Source organism: Sarcophilus harrisii, chromosome 4, assembly GCF_902635505.1.
Source record: "Sarcophilus harrisii chromosome 4, mSarHar1.11, whole genome shotgun sequence".
Lineage (NCBI taxonomy): Eukaryota > Metazoa > Chordata > Mammalia > Dasyuromorphia > Dasyuridae > Sarcophilus > Sarcophilus harrisii.
Window position 1 is genome coordinate 330364258 of NC_045429.1, and position 24777 is coordinate 330389034.

The 24777-nt window shown below is 39.3% G+C and overlaps 1 protein-coding gene and 1 pseudogene across 2 annotated transcripts in view; both read left to right on the top strand.

Moving 5' to 3' along the window:
- The first annotated feature begins 264 nt into the window (after positions 1 to 264).
- LOC100927861 lies at positions 265 to 890 on the top strand (annotated as a pseudogene).
- Positions 891 to 20484: 19594 nt separating this feature from the next.
- FAM117A (family with sequence similarity 117 member A) overlaps positions 20485 to 24777 on the top strand; it is a 49111-nt gene continuing 44818 nt past the window's right edge. For both annotated transcript variants that reach the window (XM_031966071.1, XM_031966072.1), the window contains exon 1: positions 20485 to 20698. In XM_031966071.1, the coding sequence (XP_031821931.1) occupies positions 20500 to 20698 (199 nt within the window). In that variant the 5' untranslated portion in view covers positions 20485 to 20499. The remainder of the gene's footprint in view (positions 20699 to 24777) is intronic.

Below are 24777 nucleotides of genomic sequence, written 5' to 3' on the forward strand. Positions count from 1 at the left end.
ATTGAGAAAAATAAACAAATAAAAGTGGCAAAGCTAAGATTTGAACTCAGGTACTGTATTTCCACTGCACCAGACTGCTTGTTCTAACAAAATACAAAATAGTTTTTGTCTTAAATCAGCTAATCTGCAGTCTCATCCCTGCCACTTGCCACTGTTACTATCTGGAGACTATTAAACTACCCCACCTCCCTCAACTCCATTTTGTCTCTGATGCCACTTTCTCTAGGCACAGAGAGTCGTGGATAAAATGAGCTGCCTGAACAGGCTGAGAGATAAGATGACATGTCAGCTAGCATGAAGTCTGTAACTGAGCAAGGAGCTAAATTATCCAATGAGAAAAGTCATCTCTCTGTTGATTACAAAAATGTTGTAGGAACCCAAAGGTCATCTTGGACGACTGCTTCTAATATTGAGCAAAAGCTGGAAGGTGCTGAGAATAAACAGCAGATGGCCATAGAATGTAGTGAGAAAATTGAGACTGAACTAAGAAATATCTGTAATGATGTATTGTCTCTTTGGGAAAAGTTCTTGATTCCTAATGCTTCACAAACAGAAAGCAAAGATTTCTATTTGAAAATGAAGGAACAACTACTGTTATTTGGCTGAGGTTGCTGCTGGTAATGACAAAAAATTGTGCATTGGTCACAGACAACTTATAAAGATGCATTTAAAATCAGCAAAAAGATGGAACAACCAATGTATCCTATTAGATTGAGTCTGGCCTTGAACTTCTCAGCACTCTACTATGAGATCCTGAATTCTTCAGAGAAAGACTGCTCCCTTACAAAGACAACTTTTGATGAAACCATGGCTGAACTTAATACATTAAATGAAAAAATATACAAAGCAGCATATTAATAATGCAATTGCTGAGAGACAACTTGACATGAAATGAAGCTGAAGCAGGAGGACAAGAGAATTAACCAACTTTACAACTTTAGTCTGCCTCATTCTAAAATGTATACAATAAACCATTTGTCATCCATGCTATTCCAAAAGCAGTTTTTGTTTATGATTTATATGATTTAACAAACACATGTTACTGCTATTTGAATTTCTATATTTCCCATATAATTTTTATGTTTAATGTTAGATAAGAGAGTTAGTTAACATTTGGGGAGTATCTGTTTTCATTTGAGGTAACCAGGGGGAACAGGTAATTTTAATACACCTTTTAAGTTTGTCATAGTCAGTATGTTGTAATTTCACAAGCCAATTTTAAAATAGCTTCCATGTCTAAGCAAGGAAAACTGCCTACATATTGACCTGTCATGAGGTGGGGGAGGGCAGGGAAGGGATAATTGGTTCCAGTCATGGGTATAGCTTTTGTGGGTACTTTAGAGTTGGAGCACTCATTGCTGTGGTAGAAAGAGATGTCTCTTAGATACTATATTACAGATCATACCATATGTATCTGTGGAATACAGTCTCAACCTTTATGATGAGAGCAGCAAAAATAATCCTTAAGTCAAAGTTTTAGCCCAGTCAAATTGCTTTAGAAAAGGGCAGAATGGTTCACATTCTATTATTTATAAAATTGCCTGTTGTTGCCTTCATTATTTTTGCTATACTCATTTTATTTGTATTTAAATAGTTTAGGCAACATGAGAACAAATGTATTTTAAGTAAAGATGCAGTAAAAAATGATTTGCTTGATATTCATAAAGTCACTGTATATTAAACACAGTAATAAAATCCAAAACCCATGTGTTTAACTTTTTTAAGGTCTTTTGCTTTTGTGATTTAATTTTTTTTTGCTTAAAGTGCATGTTTTGTAATAATAGTTAACAGGGAAATAACTTTAGATGATGGCTAGTTTTTTTTTTTTTATGTCTTATGAAACTTTCATGAACAACCCAAGCATAAATGTTAAAAACATGTGTATTAAGTTAATATAAATGAGGGTGGGGTATCATAAATGGCCTTTTCAAATGAAAATCAATCAAGTTGCTTTCTAATGGGTATCAGGGAGAGCACATGTACAGAGATAAGTAAATATAAGATAATTTGAGGAGGAAGAGAGCATTAAAAACTAGAATTTCAGGAAAAGCCTCATATGGGAGATAGATTCTGAGGTAGGCCTATAAGAATGCTGGAATTTTAAGAGAAATGGGAGAAAGGTATATATTCCAGTCACGGTGAACAGTTTGTGTAAAGGTATCTAAATGGGAAATAGAATACCAAGTTTAATGGAATACAAAGGAAATAACTAGAAGATCTATTTCGTAGCCTAGGCCTGATTTAGACTGGTTCATTGCTTCACATTTGGAATTAGAATGAAATATGACAATGAGACATTTATAGAACATCTATAAGTTAGCAAAAGGAGCTTTACTTAGCCATGATAAGGAAATGAGATTCAACAAGGACATAACATTGATTCAGTTAGGCATAGTTTCTCTGCCTTCATATTCACCATGATCACCAAAACTGAAGAAGAAGCTTCTGATTTATATAATGATTTTTTTTTTTAAACTTAGACCATCAGGAAGCTTAATTGAGGTTTAGTTCTCTGAGCCAATAAATTCTCAAGGATAATTTCCATAACTTTTAAGAAAAATTATCCTAGAGATTGGAAAATGAATGGATGCCCATCAACAGGGGAATGGCTGAAGAAGTTATGATATATGAATGTAATGGAATATTATTGGTCTATAAGAAATAATGAACAGGCTGATTTCAGAAAAACCTAGAAAGACTTATATGAACTGATGCTGAGTGAAGCAAGTAGAACCAAGAAAACATTGTACACAGCAACAAAATGAGATGATAACCTTAATTCAATAATGCAAGGCAATTCCAATAACCTTTGGGTGGAAAATGCCATCCACATCTAGAGAGAATTATGGAGACTGAATGCAGAACAAAACACACTATTTTCATCTTTTTTTCTTTTATTTTTTTCTTTCTTGTGTTTTTTTTCTTTTGTTCTGATTTTTCTTTTCCAGCATGACTCATTTGGAAATATGTTAAAAATGAATGTACATATATAACCTATATCAGATTGTTTGCTAGCTCAGGGAGAAAAAAGGTAAGAGAGGGAGAAAAAAATTTTGGAACTCAAAATCTTACAAAAAAATCAGTTTTGAAAACCATCTTTATATATAATTGGAAAAATAATATACTATTAAAATAAAATTGTAAAAGAAAGAAAAAAAATTAATCTAGTTCATGGAGTAGAACTTGTGGATATTGTTTCTACCATACTCCACTCCTTAGTGACAATATCTTAAATTCCTTCTAGAAGACCTCCAAGTTAAATTCTTTTAGGGCCATTCTTGGATAACCATGTTCTGGGATGCCACATGCCTGCCTGATAGAGGAACACTGGAAGAAGACAAGAAAAACAAAGATAAAAACAAGATAGTCCAAAAGAAAGATTTTTAAAATATATTAATGGGGGCAGTTAGATGGTGCAGTGGATAGAGTGCCAAGCTTGAAGTTTGGAGGACCGGAGTTCAAATTTGATCTCAGACACTTAACACTTTCTAGATGTATGACCCTGGGCAAGTCACTTAACCCCAAATGCCTCAGCCAAAAAAAAAAAATATATATATATATATATATATAAGTATAACAGTTCCCAGGGAGACTGATAAGGATGAAGGGTATTTCCTCCCAAATCCTTGTGCCAGAGTGTTTTTGTGGTAATGTTCCCGATAATCTTGTAAAAATCTTGTAAATAAAAAGACTCAGGAAGTTTCTTTCTTCAACACAATTCTTGGACAACTTCCAATCTACATTTACAAAAGAGAATGAAGACTAGAAATTCAAGCTTTACTTCCCTAATTTGGAAAGATAGTCCTAGATTCTGGAACCAGCATTACTTTTCATTCTAAGTCAGGATCATATGTATTAAGATAGCTAAGAGATCATTACCCTGTCCTAATATCAGGAAGAATGTCAAGAATCACTCTCAAGATCAACCAAATCATTTCTAATGGAGCAGTAATGAACTGAACTAGCTATACCCAGAAAAAGAACTCTGGGAGATGACTAAAAAACCATTACATTGAATTCCCAATCCCTATATTTATGCACACATGCATTTTTGATTTCCTTCACAAGCTAATTGTACAATAATTCAGAGTCTGATTCTTTTTGTACAGCAAAATAATGTTTTGGTCAGGTATACTTATTGTGTATCTAAGTTATATTTTAATATATTTAACATCTACTGGTCATCCTGCCATTTAGGGGAGGGGGTGGGAGGTAAGAGGTGAAAAATTGGAACAAGAGGTTTGGCAAAATTGTTAATGCTGTAAAGTTACCCATGTATATATCCTGTAAATAAAAGGCTATTAAATTTAAAAAAAAAAAAAAAAAAAAAAAAAAAAGAATCACTCTCAAACAGTGAACTCAACCTACTACCCAAGGCCTCCTCTTCCTTGGGAGGAACATGGAAGTTCCATGTTGCTGATTGAGGAAGATAGACTACCAAATCTCTGTCCCTTTCTCAGCTCCTTCTGAGGGACTCTTTTCCCACAGGAGTTAGATAGTCAGTTTTACTTTTTCCCCTCCAAATACTACTACTATTGGTCCTCCAAGCCCTCTCTGGGAGAACGGTTCAGTGATAACTGAGTTTTATTTGGCAGTAATATGGAGGAGCCCCATTGATTAGGTTAGGCAGTTCCCCACTGCCCGTTTCAGTGCCCACTCTGTTGGGAGTCACTGTTGCCCACTCTGCTATACCCTGATGCCACTGGGCTCCCTACTGCCCACTCTGCCAGCAACAAATATTATCCTCCTTATGGCACAGCCTGCTAAATCCTACTTGTGCCAGAGCCTGAGCACTATCCCTCTATGTATCAGCAAAACTGTGAATGCTTCTACTTTTTCCCTGTATCAGATACTATCACTGCTGAGGCTTAAGTAATGTCTCTCTCTTGCCAGGACTGCTCTGGAGAGAATCCCTCATCCACCTTTCACCAGAAGTCCTAGGAAGTTTTTTAAAAAAGGGTGGGGGGTGGGGGTGGGATTACAGCTTATAGAGGTGAGAGCAGAAGCTATTTATACTTTTAAACTTTTGTTTGTACTTTAAAATTTTTAAAAAGTGAAATAGTCCTCCCTTCCCGCTCCTATTCTCAGCAAATCAAGTTCATTTAGCCATTCATCCATATTTCCAATTCGGGAAAGGTCAATGAGAGCGCCAACCCTGAAGTCACGAGGACCGGAGTTCAAATCTGATCTCAGACACTTAACACTTCCTAATTGTGTAACTCTGGGCAAGTTAACCCCACTTAACCCCAACTGCCTCCGCAAAATAAAAATAAATAAAAATAAAGAGATCTGTTTGGGATATGTTGAGTTTGAGATATCAATAGAATCTCTAGCTGGGGATATCTAGCAGGAAGTTGTCATTGCATTGTCGTTACTGAATATAAGAGACATCTCAGCAATGATGGTGAAATATGTTCACAAAGGAGAAAGGAGGGAATGAGAACAAGAACATACCTAGAGAGGTTCATCCTCAGCAAAACATAGGTCACCTCTTTCTCAGGGAGAGGAAAAAGGAAAGGTTATAGGAAATCTTATTTCGATGGGTTTCAAGTTTAGGGATAGGGGAAATAAGGGAGCTCACAAAAGGCAACCTTAATTATCTCAGCAAAGTAGGAAGTAAGGTCAGAATGTGGTCAGAAACAGAAGGCAGAAATGGTTCGGTCATTTGACTTTACCTTAGCCCAGGGTTCTGTCCACAAGTGTGAGACATCATGGGATCTAGAGCTGGTCAACCAGTCCAACTCTCTCATTTTTATAGATGAGAAAATGGAGGTCCAAAGCTGTATACCTAATATCCCACGACCTCCATCTCTAAGCTTCAATGAATGAGGGTTAAATTGTGTCTACAAGCTGAGCCTGAGAGTTCAGTGGACATTTTACCTGTTGCCAAGTGGGTGGAGGATCCATAGGAACATAGCCAAGGAGTTCCTTCTCCCTTCACTCCCTCCACCAGCCTCACAAAAGACTTCCCATCAAATAATAGGAAGTCTAGACCGCGACTACAATCGTGGAAGATGCTGCAGTGATTCTCTTCCTTTAACTCCATCCTGAGGGTCTCTGAAGGGCAGCAGGCCCAAAGCTTACAGAAGAGAAGGGAGAGAGCAGGCGGCAGGCAGGAGTGCCCAACGATTAACCAACCAAACCCAGCAGTCAGTCTTTCCAGTAGGGAGCTGGCAGACCGGGTGTGTGATGGGGCCAGCATTTCTTGGCAGTCGACAGCACAGTCCAGCTAGTCAGCTCCCTACTCCTCCCCCCATCTCTCCTATCCTCAGCCCAAGCAGGGCACAATTTTCCCCTTATCCAGTTATTCCCACCCTCCTTAGCCCACCCTCCAGTTTTATCCCTACCCTGGAGACAGGGAAGGAGACCTTAAGGTGAAGAGAGAGATAGTTATTCACTGTATTAAACAGAATGGGGCATTAGGTTTGTAATTAAAACAGAATTTCCCTTCCACATAGATCCTCACCCACCCCCTTCCACCTAATTTCTGTGTCTTCTCCCTTAGCTACTTGTGACCCTGATACATTCCTTCCAGACACCAGACAAAAAATGCTCTCTTACTCTACCTGGCACAGAGTGGAGGCTGCTTAAGTGGTCCCTGGCTCCCTGACCTTGGCAGGGTTTTTTTAAAGAACAACACTCCTCTATATTCTTACCAATTTTCCTTCTGTCCTAGGACTCTCCTCAAAGTATAGCTTTCCAAGGGGTAAGAGTTAAGGATGGGTGACATTGAAGAAGTCTCTTTAGCTTTCTTATCTGTAAAATGAGGGAGGTGAGCTAGCTGGTCTCTAAGGTCCGTTCTGACTTCTGAAAATTCTAAGAGTTTCTACTTTAAGATTCTACTTAAAGCCAAAGGCCATAAAGAGGGTGTAATCAGCCATAGTCTAAACTGACACCCTAGAGTCAAAGTGATTCTTACACTCAGGAGTATGTATGTCATACACAATTCCAAGAATCATTATGCCCTGAGATCAGGGAGCAGACAGAAAATGGAAGGGAAATGTCATCCGATGGTAGATGGTGTGTTGTCTGAATTTAAAATCAGAAAACCTGAGTTTGAATCAAAGTCCCTTTATTTATCAATCAACACATATTTACTAAATAATTATTATATACTAGATGCTAGAGATACAAATGCAAAAAATGGAATGAGATAACCCCATTCTTAATTTTTTTTAAAGCTTTTTATTTTCAGAACATATGCATAGTTTTCAACATTCATGCCTTAAAAATCTTGTGTTCCAATTTTTTTTCCTTTCTTTCCCCCACCCCCTTCCCTAGACAGCAAGTAATCCATTATATGTTAAACATGTGCAATTCTTCTATGCACATTTCCACAATTATCATGGTGCACAAGAAAAATCAGATCAAAAAAGGAAAAAATGAGAAAGAAAACAAAATGCAAACAAACAACAATTTAAAAAAGTGAAAAAAAAATTTTAAAGGTGAAAATACTATGTTGTAAACCACACTCAGTCCCCACAATCCCCTCTCTAGGTGTAGATAGCTCTCTTCATCACAAGATCATTGGAACTGTAACCCCTATTCTTAAAGAGGTTACATTCTGAGTGAAAGGGTGAGGAAGTTTAGAAGTACATACTGAATAAATATAAACAAAATAAATACAAATCAATACTATGTAGTTATATACAATGTCATTTGGTAGGAAAGATATCAGTTAAGAGGACATCAGTAAAGGCTTCATATGGAAAATAATGCTTGAATTGTGTCTTTTTTAAACTTAAAAAATTTTATTTAGTTTTATTTTTAGTTTATGGAATAAAACAAGCATTTTCATAACATAGGATTTTTTTTAAAAGATGATTGCACAAAAAACTACAAAAACTATGATGTATAACTTACTATTCCTTTTAAATTATAATAAAATAATTATGTACATTTCTTTTTTGGCTACCATTAGACACAATTAGGCATAACATGTAAAATTATTCTATACATACTTCTATTTATCAGTTCTTTCTCTGGACTATTTTGTAAGACAGCAATTATCAAAATAATCTGGTACTGGCTAAAAAATAAAAAGGTAGATCAATGGTATAAAGGAGACATACAAGTTATAGCAGCAAATAAATAACCTTGTATCTGAAAGTTTAAAGACTTAAGATTTTGGGATAAGAATTCATTATTCCTCCAGGGAGGATGGTCGTGTGACATCCAACAAATCACCTTATCTCTTCAGACCAACGTTTCCCTATTTGTTAAGTAAGGGGATTGGACTAGATGACCTTTAAAGACCTTGAATCTATTATTCATGACCCCATCTTCGTAGACAAAAGATTTCAACAACCAAATACAATTTGGTCTTGGACTCCAAGAAGGCAAAGAACTCTTACTGTCTAAGCTTTGGATAGCTTCCTCAGTGTCTAGAAACAGGAGTCTGAACATAGTAGGGATTTAATAAATAGCTGGTGAATGCACGTATGTGTGAAAATAAATGTTCGTGAAAATAAGACAATAGGACACAGGGTAACTGAAGGCACTACAGCAACAAAGGTGCCAGGAGCCATGTGACAGGGTTAGAGCAATAAAATGGCTGTCCTTCAAATTGCAATGTGGCTGCCTTCTGAATTTTGACCTTCAATATTCCAAAAGAGAGAATTTTAGAGTGGAAAGGGCCTAATCTGAGCACCTTTGACCTGCTGCTGTACCTTTTTTTATGCTGTCCTAGTATAACCATAAGGCAATAAATGTCTGCTCCACCAGCCCCATTGCCTTGTAATGCCAAAAGAAACTGAGCAAGACAGAGATTAGAGACCAATTCAATAGTTTATTAAATGGAGAGAAATACTGGGCCCAGTTGATCCAAGGCTAGACGAGACTATGAGTATCGGCACAGCAAGCCTTTTATGGAATACAAGAACGATGACAGAATGGAGGGACCTAGGTGGGGATAACCTGATAGAGGGAGGTTACTGATATTCTAATGACATTAAGGAATGTCTATAACACCTTTATCTCAACCATTAAGAGGGGATGGTCATAACCTTAAGGCAGAATACGAAATAGGACAAATGGAGGAACTGGTCACCCCATTAAAAGTGACCTTTGGCATTACAGCCTCCCCTTTTTTTATAAATAAGGGAAAAGATATAAATGATGATGAGGGTTAACAGGATGCTCTAAGAAGGAATCCAGCCCTACCACAAGTCTAAAGATACAATCAGCTCAACCTTGCTCTTAGAGGTACATGGATTTCTGACCATATGCTCACTCATTTGCCAGGATTTCTATTTAATCCTGACCCAGTACACTAATCACCATTTCTATGAGATCAGGGCACTGGTTGGAGCTCAGGAAAGCGAAAAAGTCCAGACTACACTGTACCTATAGCCATAGACAATAATTCTAGTAGCCAGGACAGGTACCACAAAATGTGGGGATGAAGTGAGGCTGGAAGATAAGATTTTGCCTGGGATGCTAGAAGGCCTTGAGAATTCCACCTCAGCCAGCAAATAAACGATCTATTTTCCACTGGAATGTAAGTTCATTACAAAATTGGCCTTTCATTCTTTTTAAGGCCTCTCTGCCTGGATTCTCTTAACATTGCAGTCCATCCTCCACTTAGCTTTCAAAATGATTTTACAAATACCAGGACCAGGTCAATTCTCATTCAATAAATTCTAGTGATTCCCTACTGCCTCAAGAATCAAAGTAAAATCATTTATTTTGATTTTAAAGCCATTTATAAAGTGGCTTTTTCCTATTTTTCCAGTTTTTAACTCTACTTAACAGAGATTCTGTCCTTCTTGGGCTTCTTAGAATGAGATATTTCAATTGCAGATTCTTTGCATTTTCTCTAGCTGGACTATATGACTGAACTTCTTTCCTTCCTCCTCTCTGTCTCTTGGCTTTTTGCAAGTCTCAGCTAAAATCCTACCTTCTGCAAGAAGCTTTTCCATGGTGATGTCATTTTGGTCTTCTTCAAAAACTAAGTACAACGACCTAATAATGTTAGTGATTTCCCTCTGCTGATTATCTCCTATGGATCTTAAACAAATTTTGTTTGTACCTTTTGCCAATCAGTTAATAAATATTTATTAAATGCCTACAATGTGCCAGGCACTGTGTTAAGCATGAGGGATACCAAAAAAACAAAAACAAAACCAAAAAATATCCAGTCTCTTCTCATGAGAAGCCCACAGTCTAAGGGGAGAAATGGCATACAAATAACCATCTAAAAATAAACTCTATAAAGGATAAATAGCAAATAACTAACAGAGAAAAGGTATTAGAATTAAGGAGGACTAGGAAAGGTTTCCTGTAGAAGGTGAAATCTTAATTGAGACTTTAAGAAAACCAAGGAAGTTGAGTGGCAAATTGGGTGGGAAATCACTGTAGACATGGGACTACCTGTGAAAATGTCCAAAGTTTAGCCCAGTGTCATAGATATTAGTATGTTATCTTCTCCATTAGTCGCAGCTTCTTGAGAGCAGGGAATGCTTTTGCCTTTCTTTGCTTCCTCAATGTTTTTGCAGTACCTGATATATAGTAGATACTTAATCTATATTTAATCTATACTATAATCTATACAAATACTTGTTGACTTGTCCCAGCATTTCTACCTTACAAAAATGTAGTCTATCTCACAAATGTTTAATAATAGTAATAATAATAACTAGGTAATCATGTAGCACTTTAAAGTTCATAAAGCATCTTATGTATATCATTTAATCCTTACAGCAATACTGGGAGACAAGTACTATTATCATATCCATTTTACAGATGAGGAAAATGAGGCTTAGGGGGAGTTAAATGGTTTGCCTCAGGCCATACAATTAGTAACTATTTGTGGCAGGTTTTGAAATTAGGTTATTCTGACTCCAAGCCCAAGATTCTAAGACTGCATAACCTGTTAAGGCAGCTGCCTTAACTATACCCAAGTTTTCTTCTGAATATGGCTATATGTGGATTCAGATGCCATCTGGGAACATCCCAATGAACTTCCTATAAAAAGCTCTATCCTTTCCACTTACTAGCACCTCTAAGCTCAGAAACATATGGGGAGGTAACAGAAGTGGGTCTATTAACTAACTTCAGTCCCCATAACCTTAGAAACCATCTGCTATAGAAAGAGCCCAGTTCTAAATATCACAAGGTCAATAGGAGAGGAAGAGGAATGAGGCCAGTCCTGTCCTCAGGGAACTTTTCACAGAGCTGATTTGACTGTTGCAGTCAGTCATCTTGTTGACTTGAAGCCATCTTGAATGAGAGGAAGCCAAAGAACAGGAACAATCCTGTGTCCATTTGGGTGAGGGGTTAAGGGTTGAAAGAGGATCATTTCTTGGGTAAATAATTTTTTTCTATTTATTTTTTTTAATTCTTACAATACCCAGCACAAATTTTGGCTTCTACTTCTAGAATAATACAAAAATGTCAGTTGGAAAAAAAGTTAAGTTTAGATAAATCACATCTATTTAATAATTTCTCTGTGCAGGACCATTCACTTGGTTTCTGGGAAACATGAAAAAATGAGGGTAGTCATCATTCTTCCTATCCTCAAAGAGTTAAGTAGATTATGGCTAGTTCTTTATTTATATTATCTCAATTAATCTTCACAACAATGTTGTGGAGTAGGATATAAGGTCAGACCAAGAGGCAGGAAGACTCATCTTTCTGAGTTCAAATCTAGATTCTTGACACTAACTAGCTGTGTGACCCTAGACAAGTCCCTTAACTTTGCTTCATTTCCTCATTTGTCAAATGAGCTGGAGAAATACATGACAGTCAGACACAATTGAAACAAATAAACATCATTATCATTCCCATTTTCCATATGAGGATAATAGATGAGTGATTCCTTAGGTCACTTAGCTAGTTTTTGCAGAGACTGGAACTCAGAACCCTTCTGACTTCCATGTCCAGAACCCTATGTGACATAACTTGAGAACAATGAAAATCCAATTGAGAATAACAATTATTGAGGATAAAACTAGCTTTGGAGTAAGTGGACCTTCGATGTTGCTTTGACCTTGTACAAATTATTCTTTACCTTTTGGGGCCTCAGTTTTGTTAACTACAAAATGACAGGGGAGGAACATAGGGGGAAGTTGAACTACATGACATCTAAAGTCTCTTCTAGCTCTAAATCTATGAGACAAACTAGGTATGGTAGAGTTAAGGAAATAAATCAGAGTTTAGTAGAGTTCATTTAAAAAAGCTTTTAGGAGGAAGAAGGTTTTGAGTTGCTTCTTGAATTAGTGATAGGTGTAAGAGAAATAAGGAGAGGTCAACTTAGATAATGACAAGATCTTGCCCTGATATATAAATACAATGAGAATATATCTCTATTATGCTTAGGTGAACAAGACTTGGATACCTCCATACGTGTGACAGAAACTCTTTCCTGATTTGTTGAAGGACTTGGTTCACATTTCCCCTCACTTACCCTATAGGAACCTCCTTGGTTCACATTTCCCCTTGTCTACTCTATAGGAACCTCTTCAACAGAATTCCACAGAATTCCAACAGAATTTCACAGAATTTGGACTTTTCCCTTGGTGATCCAGCAGCATCCCTAGAATTTTCTGCATAAGCAGCTAATGATAGAGTGGATGTGATAAGGAAACAAATTATTGACTCTTCTAAGAGCCCAGCAGAAAAAGCTATATCATACCTAAATATCTTAAGGATTCCAGTAAAATGATTTCTAAAAACTATGAGTTACCACTTCGCTACATGTAGTCTCTAAGTTTGAGCTCTTCCACCTGGACTTCATATATCTTGTGGAGGAGTATATCAAAGACTTTTGGGGAGATGTTTTATGTGAACTATACATCCCAATATAATAAATGCCTTTGTCTAAAAGCTAATCAGTTGACTAATTGATATCACCTATACCATGGTCAGAAGGATACAGAAGCATTACAGATACCTCCAACCTCTCACGGATTAACTCTAGAGTCCTGAAATAAAGTAATCACTCCCTGGGGACTCAGCTGGAGTACAAATAAAAGTGTAGGAAAGTAATTCCTAAGAATATGCAAAGATTGAGTTTTTAAAAATGGGTAGAATCTATTGCAGATAAGCTGTATAGCACGTATAAAGGCACAGAAGAAGTAATCACAGGAGAATATGTAATGAATTTTTGCTATTGACTTTAGGTCTGGATATTTTAAAATTTATTTCATGGCCATAGGTCTCCCCAGAGGCTCTGGGTTCACAATAACCAGCTTCAATCTGAGGAATTAATCAGAAAAAGTCAGTTTCTTTTATTTGCTTTATAGCCTTTATCCTTCCTCTCCTAAGAGGCACTAATTTTAAAAGGTCTGTCGCTTAGCAAATAAATATGACTCATTGAGAGATGATGGAAAGGAGAGGGGGGTGGGGGGGCGGTTAGAAGATGGAAATGAGCAGAGCCCAGTGAGAAGCTGACTGAAAAATATGTCAGTGGGGGTAGACAGATATCAAAAGGAACTGGAAGTCCAAATTCAGATCTGTCCCACCTAGTGTGCGTCATCTGGTTACCTTGGGAGTAAAAGGAAACAGCGCAGGGAGCCATAACCTACCAGTCCAGAGTTGTAAGAGATGCTGTTCCCTTAACCTCATTTGTTCCATGTGTCTCTCATTCCTGTTCATTGCTCAGTTCCTTCAGCTCTGACCCCATTTCCTCAGGATTTCATTCCCTGAGGAACAGAGCCTGGCATTTAAGACAGAGACTAGGTAAAGGAGGCAAGCTGGGGAAAGCTAGGAGTAGAGAAAGTCTTTTGCTCTCTCCTCCATTTTATAAAATTTATAGGGTTCAAGGGTAGCTGGAGAAAGCCTCATCCACTCGCTAACTAACCAAAGACTTAGACACTTGGGGATTCACTAGGAAATGCAGAGATAATCTCTGGAACAAAGAACTAACCAACTAATTAATTCTTTGCTGAATTTAGAATTTGGGTATTGGGTTAGATATAAGCAAGGATATAAATCTATGCTTGCTGATTCCAGTAGGGTGGCTGTTGACAGAGAAAGACCTGGAAGGAATATAAAACATACCTTCATACAAAAAGCTGCTCTTTGTGGTACTGATACAACTTTCTTAATTCTGGGGCTGAGAAGAAATGTTTAGAAAATTTTACTGTATCTCCATTTTGGCCACTTCTACATATTAAGTTCCACAAACCTTCATTGGGTGCCTCCTATGTGCAAGACTCTGTACTGATTTCTGGGAATAGTAAGACAAAAAACAAATTAGTCCTTGCCCTCAAGGAACTTACATTTAATAGAATCCTAAACTTCCACCATTACAGAGAGTTTCTTGTGCCATACTCCCTGTCTTTGCTGGTACTTGGTTCTTTTGGTCTGTTAGACCTTTCAGGGACAGTCTAAGCTACAGCTGCACCTATTGATTCATATTTATATGATAAAGAATCTATAGAGCAGTTTGTATATACATAGAAAACAAAGTACACATTTCAATTAATTTGAGCTTTGAAACTGCTCTATTAGATGGGTTCTGTGGGTGTTGCTGATATATTGATATTTCTATTTTTCAGAGAAAAAGGAGGCTCTGAGCACTTAAGTTATTTTCCTGTGATTCCATGGTTAGAAAATATTAGAGATGAAATTTGTTCCTGTGTCTTCATGACTCCAAGTCTAATTCTCTATTGACTTTGCCATGCTGCCTGTCATTAACATTCTCTGAGTACAGAGAGGTTCTTAACAAGAAGAGTTAACCTAAAATCAGAGTGGGGGTGGAGTCAATCAATAAATAAACATTTATTAAGAGCCTTCTATGTGCCCTTCAAGCACAGGTAATACAAAAAGAAGTAAAAGACAATCTCTTCCCTCAAAGAGCTTCCTATGTAATGGTGGAGACAACATGCAAAAAATACATACAAAGCAAGTATCTATAAGATAAATAGGAAATAATTAAAAGTGGGGAAGTATTGGAATTAAGAGTCTTGGGAAGGTTTCCTATGGAATTTTCCTAAGTGGAATTTTAGTTAGGGCTTAATAGAAGCCAGAGAGGTCGTTAGTTGGAGCAAAGGAAAGAGAGCATTCCAGGTATGGAGGACAATCAGAGAAAATGCTCAGAAGGAAGAGATGAAGTGTCTTATTCATGGAACAGCCAGAAGGCTGCTGTTATTGGATTGAAAAGTATGGGAGTGTGTGGGAAAGGGGGTAGTGGTAAGATGTGAGAAGAAAGATGAGAGAAGGCTAGGCTATGAAGGACTCTGGGTGCTAAATAGAAGATTTGGTTATTTGCTCCTGGAGACAGTAGGAGTTTATTGGGTTGGGAGTGGGTGGATGGGGGCCGGGGTAGGGAGGGAGTGTATGTAATGATTAGACCTGAGTTTTAGGAGAACCACTTCAGTGGCTGAATGGAGAATGTACTGGAGTGGGGAAAGCTTAAGACAGGCAGAACCCTTCTCTCCCCAAAAGCAAACTCTTGCAATAATCAAGGCTTGAGGAAATGAGAGCCTGAACTAGAGTGGTGGAAGTATGAGAGGAGAGACAGGGAGAAATATTCCTGGGATTTGGACATTTTACTACTCAGATACACAAAGTGAATGGGATACAGATCAAAATGGTATATTAGCATGTTCAAGATTTATTATTTGTCTCACTGTTGTCTTTCCATTTTCATTCTTGTGTCTATGTCTTTCTCAGTGTCAGAAACCTCAGTGCGCAGGAATTGGGTCCCTTTCATTCATTTTGGATGTCATCCAGCTTCAGACTATGTGCAGATAAGGGCCTTATGACTTGTTGAAATTGACAAGGTTGATGATAGCTGTGACGATGATGGGACCATGAAAATGGGAATAACAATAGTGATAAAAGTGATTTTTTCTCATCAGGATGATAGATGATTTGTTCTTCCATCGCCAGTATTTACTCCACTAAACAGAGTCCCTCTTGACAGAGAAAAAGAATGATAGTTGGTATTCACAAAACCTTGCCATCCTCTCATCATATTCAAACCAGGGACAAGGACCATTGATAGAGCAGAGAATAAAGAGCAGCTGGCTAGTTTGATACCCAGGAGGGAGAGGCTTCTTCTCCCCTATCCATTATGCCTTCTTCCTCGCTCCTCCAACTGGGGCAGAGTTCTGTGTCCTTTGCCAACTCCTTGGTTTATCAAAAGAAACCATGTCAATCTGGACATGATCCAATTCTTCCATGGTATCAGTCGGTCAGCCAACAATCATTTCTTAAGCATTTACTATGTGTCAGGCACTGTGCTAAGCACTAATGGTACAAAGAAAAGGCAGAAATACCATTCCTATGCCAAGGAGCTCACATTCTAATAGGGAAAACAATATGTACATAACGAGGTACATACAATATAGATACAAAATACACGGAAGGTAATTTTAGAAGGGAAAGGATAGCAAATGGGGAGACCAAGGGAGAAGAGAAAGCATTCTACTATGGCAGTTGGAGGGAAGGTATGGTATGAGAGGCAATCATTACAAAGACACAGAGAAGAGAAATGGAGTATAATGTGTAAGATAGATAGGTCTATTTAGTGGGATGGTAGAGTATGTAGAAGGGATTAAAAAGAAGATTGAAAAGGTAGGAAGGGACCAGCTTGTCAAGAGTTTTAAATGATGAAAAGAGGAATTTATATTTGATCCTGGAAGTAACAGGGAACTGCTGAAGTTGAGAAGTGAGGACCTAGGCGGGATAGGTGTAAGCTCCTACCTGGATTGCAGTGGGGGGAGACTTGAAGCAGGGAAACTATTTAGGAGGCCATCACAATGGTCCAAGCAAAAGATAAAGTCCCAAATTAGCACAGAATTTGTGTTAGAGGATCAAAGGGGATACATGTTGTGAAATTGGAAATGACAAGATAAGGCAGCATATTTGCTATGTGGGATAACTGAAAGGGAAGAATGGAAAGTAATACAGATTTTGAACCTAGGTGATTGGGAGGTTGGTGATTAAGTAGTAAGATTGAAGTTTAGAAAAGAATTTCATTTTGGGGATAGATTCAGTTTTGGACATGTTGAGTTTGAGTTGCCTAGTGGTTATGTAGGTCAAAATGCCCAAAAAGTAGTTAGTGATGAGTAGTGAGTTAATGGTAAGTTCTGTCACTTACAAAAGGTGTGACTTTGGCTATGTCCCCTAATTTCCCTTGCTTCAGTTTGCTTATTGTTGTTCTGGGGGAGGGAGGAGCATAAGGGTGGAACTGGAAAGCAATGTCAAATTCTACCCCCAAAACACAACTAATGACAATTTGTGGCAAACTATTTGGTAAGATGCAAGAGTAGTTAAGGATGGGTACATAGATCCACAAATCATCTGCAAGGAGATAGAAATTGAACCCACAGAAGCTGACATCTCCAAATGAGACAATATGGAAGGGAAAATTGAAGAAGGTTGAAGATAGATAGGCTGTTCATTCCACTTCATAGGCCCTGGATATCCTGCATCCTTTCTGAGATATAGAGATATGAAAATCCCAGTTGTCCAAAGATCCAGTTGGAGAATATTGCTAACTCAATTTTCTTCTGGGGCAGAAGGCTGGACTTCTTTTATAAGACTATTTAATGTTGTTGTTGATTTTATAGTGTCTTGTCTCTGTTGTTGTTGTTTTTAACAAACACTTGGAGGAGATAAAACAGAGATGGGTCTGTCACATCGAAAAACTGAGGTCCCAGGACGTGATATGATGCCCAAAGTCTGATAGCAAATAGTCTGTAAAGTCACAAATCACACTCCTGTTTCCTAATTCTAGGCCAAGGTCTGTTCATAAACAATCAATATTCTCCACTAGGAAAGACAGTTTTAGTAGAGTGGAAAAGAACACTGCATATTGGGTCAGAGAACCTGGGTTCGAGTTTCAACTCTACTATTTACTATTTAAAGCGAGTCACCTAACCTCTCTGGCTCTGGCTCAGCACTTCCTGGGAGCCCCAAATGTAATAGTGAAAGGGAAGTTGTATTATGCAACATTTGACATCTCATTCCGGCCTAGGCTGGGAATGTATAAACTTCAATTGACCTCTCTAGGCTTGTTTCCCCATTTTTAGAACGTCCCAGAGCTGTCACAAGGATAAATAAAAGAATAGTAATGAAAGTACTGCATATTATTTGGAATAAAGGAGCTCTTTAAGAATAAGGTAAAGAAAAAAAGTTTAAGTTCTTCTCTTAAGAACTTAGGGGAAAAGACAAGAAGAGCTAGTTTATTACCTGATGCTTTTCATGAGACTATTCCATCTTTCTTAGGGGAAAATAAATTCTACATTTTCTTGATTAATTTAAAAACATTCCAAATGACAAACTCTGAAAGAGTTATTTCAAATCCATTAAAAATCCTTCACAGTATGCCTTTACAAGGCAAACATGGGAAACCTGTTTTCATATTGTCTTATATGATCTTCCTTTGGTATATGATAGATGTGTAATGCAGTGGAAAGGATTTGTCATTGGAGGACAAAACCAAGTTCTGTTGCTTACAAAACGTGTGACCTTGGCTATGTCCCCTAACTTCCTTTGCTTCAGTTTCCTCGGTAGTATAGATCATTATTGTTCTGGGGGAGGGAGGAGCATAAGAGTGGAACCGGAAAGCAATGTCAAATCCTACCCTAGAAGCACAACCAATGACAATTTGTGGCAAAATCATTTGGTGAGATGCAAGAGGTTGCCTGGAAATCTGAGGTTTAGGTCACCTTTCCAGGCCACTTGGGCAAGTACTTGAAGTGGGCTATGTTCTTCTGTTATAAATTTCCATTAACTATTTCTGGTGGGGGGAGGGAGGGAAGGAGAGAAGGGGAAAAGCAGGTTTCTCCACCTTCTGAAAGTGGATTGGAAATCAGAAAGGGAAAACAAGAGCCAAATTACTCTCACAATAGACTTTTATATGCAGGGGTGACTTCTCTGAGTAGAATCTCTCCTTCTGAGTCCAGGTCAACCAGTCATATTGAGTCTCATTCCTGCTTCTTATGAGTAAGGCACCTGTGGGCATGCCCATATTCCAGAAGGAGGTGCTTCTTAGATCTTTTTCCACAAATATATATATTTTTAGTCTTATCCTTTGGACTGGAGAACTCAATAAGTTGTACAGTAACTTCCCTTTCACACAGAAATGTGGACTAGATAACAATAAAACTAAATGAATTTGGAACTAGATGAATGACTTGACTCAAAAAGTAGTCTTTAATGGTACAATGTTAATTTATCAGTAGTTTCTGGTTTGGTGTACTCAGGGATCTGTACTTGATCTTGTGCTGTTTAACATTTTTATCAATGATTTGAATAAAGGCAATAGATGGTATGCTTATCGGTTTTGTTGGTGATACAAAAAGGATTGTGGGAATATTTATGGCTAATGCATTGGATGACAGGATCCAAAAACATCCTGACAGACTAAAGCACTGGACCAAACTGAATGAAATGAAATTCAAAAGACCAATTTCATTGTACTCTGTATAGTACAGCAACACATTTTAGAGAGAAATTGATAAGCTGGAGGGCAATCAGTACGATGATGGACTTTGAGTCCATGATATATGAGGATCAGTTGAAGAAACTGGGGATGTTTAGCCTGAAAAAGAAGCTTCAGAGGCAATATGATAGTTGTGTTCAAGAAGGGTTAGATGGAAAACAGATTAAACTTGTTTTGTTTGATCAAATAGACAGAATTAGGAGAAATGGTGGCAAGTGTGAAAGAAGCAAATGTAGGTTTGATTCCAGGAAAACTTTCTAATGATTAGAGCCGTCCAAAAGTGGAGTGGGCTGCTTCTGGAGAGAGGAGATTTCTCTCTCCAAGGACTTAAAGCAGAAGGATGATAAGTTATAAATTAGACCAAATAACCACTGAATTTTCTTCTGAGCTCTAGAATTCTGATTCTTTAGGGTTTAAATTTAGGTTGAGTTATCTCCCTTGGAATATAGGGGCTGGGGAAGATTTGAGGAAAAAGACTGGTGTATGTGTAAAGGGGAGCTGGGAGGATTTAGTTCATTGTTATCTTCATGCAAATAATATGCAAACTATGTACTAGTTTAGCATCCTTCCGAGTGAGACCCTAGGGGAGTACAGAGAACCCAGATTCAGATGATGTCATTGGATAAAAGTGAAGAATTTCTCAACTAAGACATTTAATGTTCTAGCCCTCACTGGGATATTCAAGATCCACCTGAGAAAATGTCATGATATCACTAGAACCTGGCCACTCTGCCCTCCCCCGCTCCTTTCATTACTTGATGTCACACAACTCATTTGCATACTACCTGGGGCTGGGCGTGACGCTCCCCCTTTCTGCGTCTTTTCATTGGCGGCAGCCAAAAACCAATCCCCTCCCAGGAGCGCCAATATGAAGGGAAGGTGGAGTCTTGGGTGAGGATAGACGGACGCCTTGGCCAATCACTTCTGTCCAGAGAATAGGCAAGCCGCGATTGGGCTCAGAGTTCGGGGCCTGGTGGGCACGGGCCAATGAGAGTCCGGGACCGGAGGGGGCCGGTCCCCGCCCCGCAGGGCTGATAAGCTGTGGCGGCGGGGGCGGGGGACCGTGTGGGGCTCGCTGCGGGGCCGAGTCGGGCGGGTTGATGGCGGGGGCCGCAGCGGGCGGCAGAGGCGGAGGGGCCTGGGGCCCGGGGCGCGGAGGGGCCGGGGGGCTCCGGCGGGGCTGTTCTCCTCCAGCCCCCGCGGGCTCCCCTCGGGCCGGGCTGCAGCCACTTAGGGCCACCGTCCCCTTCCAGCTGCAGCCGCCGCCGCACCAGCGCCGGGACGGGGGCGGCCGCGCAGGTGAGCCCGGGCGGGGGGCCGGGGCCGAGGTCGGGGGTCTGAGGGGAGCCGTTGGGGGAGAGGCGCGTGACGGGAGTGGGGGAGGGGGAGTTGGGGGAGAGGGGAGAGGAGGGGCGGGGGGGGTGGGTGCTTGGTCGGGGATTTGAGCCTGCATGGGGGAAGGACGTGTAATTAAAACACTTTGGACCCGGGTGCGTGTGGGGGGGGGGGGGGGGGGGGGGGGGGGGTGTTCACCAAACTCCAGTTTGGCCCAGACTTAACTACAGTTCCCCTGCCTACCGCTTCATCTGAGCTTCCTTTTATGCCACTTCCTCCCCATTCCTCACACTGGGCAGCCCTGAGCTAATTCCATCCAAGTGGCCGGATTAGGTTAATTTAACTGCTTTTAACTCCCTTCCCAAGTTTTTCCTTCAGCTTCCCTCCTGGGAGGTGTCTGGCCTGAAAGTTTTTAATTCCAGCAGGATCTCCGTGCCTGCCTCTGTGGGGCTGCCTCCTTCTCACATACTGTGTGTGTCTGCGTGTGTTGTGGAGCCGAGGGATGGCACTCACACCCTGTTGGTATCTCTCTCTCTGGGCATCCTGACAGGAGGGTGCGGATTTTGTCATTGATACACTGTGGCAAATATTTGCCCACTGCATTTTCCTCTCGAGTGCAGCACTCAAAAGTGGTGTTTCTTGAACAACATGAACTAGGGACTAAAGGATGGGAGGAAATTGGAGAAAGGAGGGTGAAAGGGTTATGGAATGCAAGATAATAAGGTAACCTTTTTGTTTCCATACCCCAAACTATTACTACCCCCTCCCCAAATGCAGTCTGCTAGGAAGAATGAAAGACATTCACTTTCACAAGGTGATTGGCTTCAAGTTGGAAGTGATTTGCCTTGCCTTTGATTTATACCATATGTGACTGGAGATCCTCATTGATTGAGCATCATTAAGCACTTATGGCACATCATGGGCTATACAGTTGAACTCTGTCCTGTAGGCATTAACAATTTTCTCTAGGTTTTCAAATACCTCTAACGCTTCATACCCTAACTAACCCTCTATAGTATATTTACTGACCAGACTCTCCATTGGAATTAAGAGGTTCCTTGAAATGTAGAGGTCCTAGAAATACTGTTATTTTGCACCATGGTCAGCAGTGACCATCAAATCTTAGAATGGAGAAGAAATTATCACATCTGCCAACAAGACGGTGACCCAGTGGTTTAAAAAAAAATGTCTAGAATCCAGTGGGGAAGAGAAAGGCAGTGCCCAAATTAACTCATGCTCATTATTATTTGTAGAACAAACCACAGGGCTTGAAACCTGTTAGTTATGTTTTGGCTCTTCTAAACTCAGAGCCCAAGGAAATTAGTGGAATAGCAGGTATTAGTACCTTAGTCATTTTAATTGGAAACCAATAAACAGGCCAGCCTGTATAGTAGTTGGAAACCTGCTGGCAGACATATTTTAAGAAGAACTGTTCATGCAACTTCCTCTGCCATATCCTTTGGAGGGGTGATCAGTAACTGGACCTAAATGGAATGAAAATGGTGGATAATGTGGAAGAAGGGTGAGGAAGTAGACTTTTGTGCCTGGGTTCTTTGCTTGGTCTATACCAGTTAAAATTCCTGATGCTTTGTGGTCCTAGAAAGAAAACAGAATAAAGAGTTTTCAAAAGAGTTTGACAGATGATTTAGAATAAGTTTATATACTTAGCATTTTGTAATTTCCTAACTTATTGTGCTGATCACCTCTTGATCAGAGAAATTTATCAGATTTTTTTATTTAAAAAAAAAAAATGAAGTCAGAAGTGGAAGAGACTTCCAAAATGGCAGGTAGGATTTTCTCAAAGAGTTTGCCTACTAGTGTAATAACCTCCATTAATCTTGGGAAAGAGAAAAGGGAGGAGGAAGCAAAGGCCCAGGCCTCCGAAACTTAGTAGCCAGGCATTCTGAGCATGTGCTTATTCTGCCTTGGGATGGAAGAACACATTTCTCCTTTTCTCTGGTAGTTCCTAAACATTGTGAATTCCAGTGTCTCTTTGCTCCAGTGTTTGCTCAAACTACCACTTTCACATTGAGAAGGTGCAAAGATGGCTTAATGGAGGACTGTAGGATTTGTGTTATAGAAGGAAACCCCCTTCTTTGGAAACTGCCTTCCCCATGCCCTCCCCCAGCCAAGTTGAGAGCACTGTTGGCCGGAGCCCCATAGCTTTTTCAGGCTTCAAAGAGCAAACTCAGGTTGGTAGGAAACCAGTACTGCAGGTTTCAGAATTTCAGGGCCTCCCCTTGCACTCCCTTGCTCCCTGTCTTTTAAAATAAGCATTTTTAAACAAGGTTTTGAAACCCATCTGTTTAAAAACCAGGTGAGCCTGAGACTGGGTTTCAAGAACAATTAAGTGTCCTTAGTGTTGCTGTTTCAGTCTCCCATCTCCAAGTGATGTAACGTTAACTCTAAGGCTGGGCAGTTATCTTCCAGCCCCACACCCAGTCCTGTTCTTGACAAGATAGATCTGAGCTTGTAAAAAGGGGGATTTACCTCTGGCTGCCATTCATTTTCATGGGATGTCTTCTTTCAGTCATGTTGAAAATTTAGAAAAAAAAAAAAAATCAGTTTGTTAGCCTTAGAAGATAAGTCTGTTATGAAGAAGGCCAAACTAGGCTGGCTAGGGAGGAAAATTAAAACAAATTCCAGGAAAGGCAAAAATGCCACTAATGGGGAATGTGAATCCAAGATAGAGGATTTTAGGGAGTAGATTTCCATCTATCCTCCCACCCCTTTTTTACATTTCTTCTAGTGCATTTATACCATCTGGAAGCTCTTAACTCTTATGCTACTCCAGGATCTTTACTAATGGGCAAAGCTAGATCAGGAGGTGAATTGACTTAGATTCTAGTCCTGATTCATTCTGGGTAAAACCACTAGATGCCTCAGTTTCCTTATTGACAAAATCAGTATAAAACTCAACTCATCTTTGTAAATGATTTTCCTCAAATCTACCAATCCTATGAATAATGAGTTGGCTCCAGACTAACCAGTGTTTTCTGTTTACTTCCTCTGCCCACCAAAATTTACTTGAAGATAACTGACCATTATTCTAGTATGAAGACCAGTGACTAATATACTTAATAAACTACCCAACTTAACTGTAGAGGTTAGTGAAAGCCAACCTTCTATAATCATTCAGCCAAGTTGGGGGTGTTTTCAGTTAGTTCTCCATTTACTTGGGGATGATCCACGGTAAAAAGTCTAAGCCCAGTCTTGTCTCCCCACTCCCTCATAGCGTTTTGGAGTTACCTTTATTATTTCCCTAAATGTCCATTGTTGTGTGTGTTTATGTATCTTGTCTATCAGTCAACTGAAACAACATTAATAAATTGGTTCCCTTCTCATTCTAACTCTCTTTTCCTAACTCTTCCCCCCTTCATCCTACAATAAAGTGCATTTCAAAGAAATTGTTCTTGGTTCTTCTGCTGTCAAATTAGACAAATTAGCATTTGTCTTTATGTGCACATAACTGAATTGACTATATTCATAGCTCCTCTATAGACCTATCTCCCTCATAGGGAGAATTATTGTATATGAAGTTGGTTGGACTACTGGGTTGACCATCAGAATATGAGATAGCATGGTTATTATCAGTAGCAATAATTATTACTTTGCCATCTTCTGTGCATTGTTTTCAAAACTCCCATCCTAGAGATTGGAGAACTACATAAAGAAAGGTGTCTGCTTATTGAAATGCATTAATCATAGGTCTGAAGAAAAGGAACCACTAGTGTATAATCCTAGCTACTGGTACTGGGACCTATTCATGGAGGAATAGCATTTTTGGAGTAGAAAATGGCTCTTCTATTCTGGGGAACTGCCCAGTTGTAATTTTCACTTGGGGGTACTTTTAAATTTCCCCTTCAGAACAGCTACAATTGTTATTTCCAAAACCTGGGATTGAGGCAGCTTTTAGGGGGGGGGGGGTAGGTATTTAAAAACAAGGCATTCCCAGCCAGGCTCAATTCATCTGTTGCTTCAAACGGTATTAGTAACACAGAACACTCTCTAGTCTGAAATGATACTACTGAAGTGTCAAATCC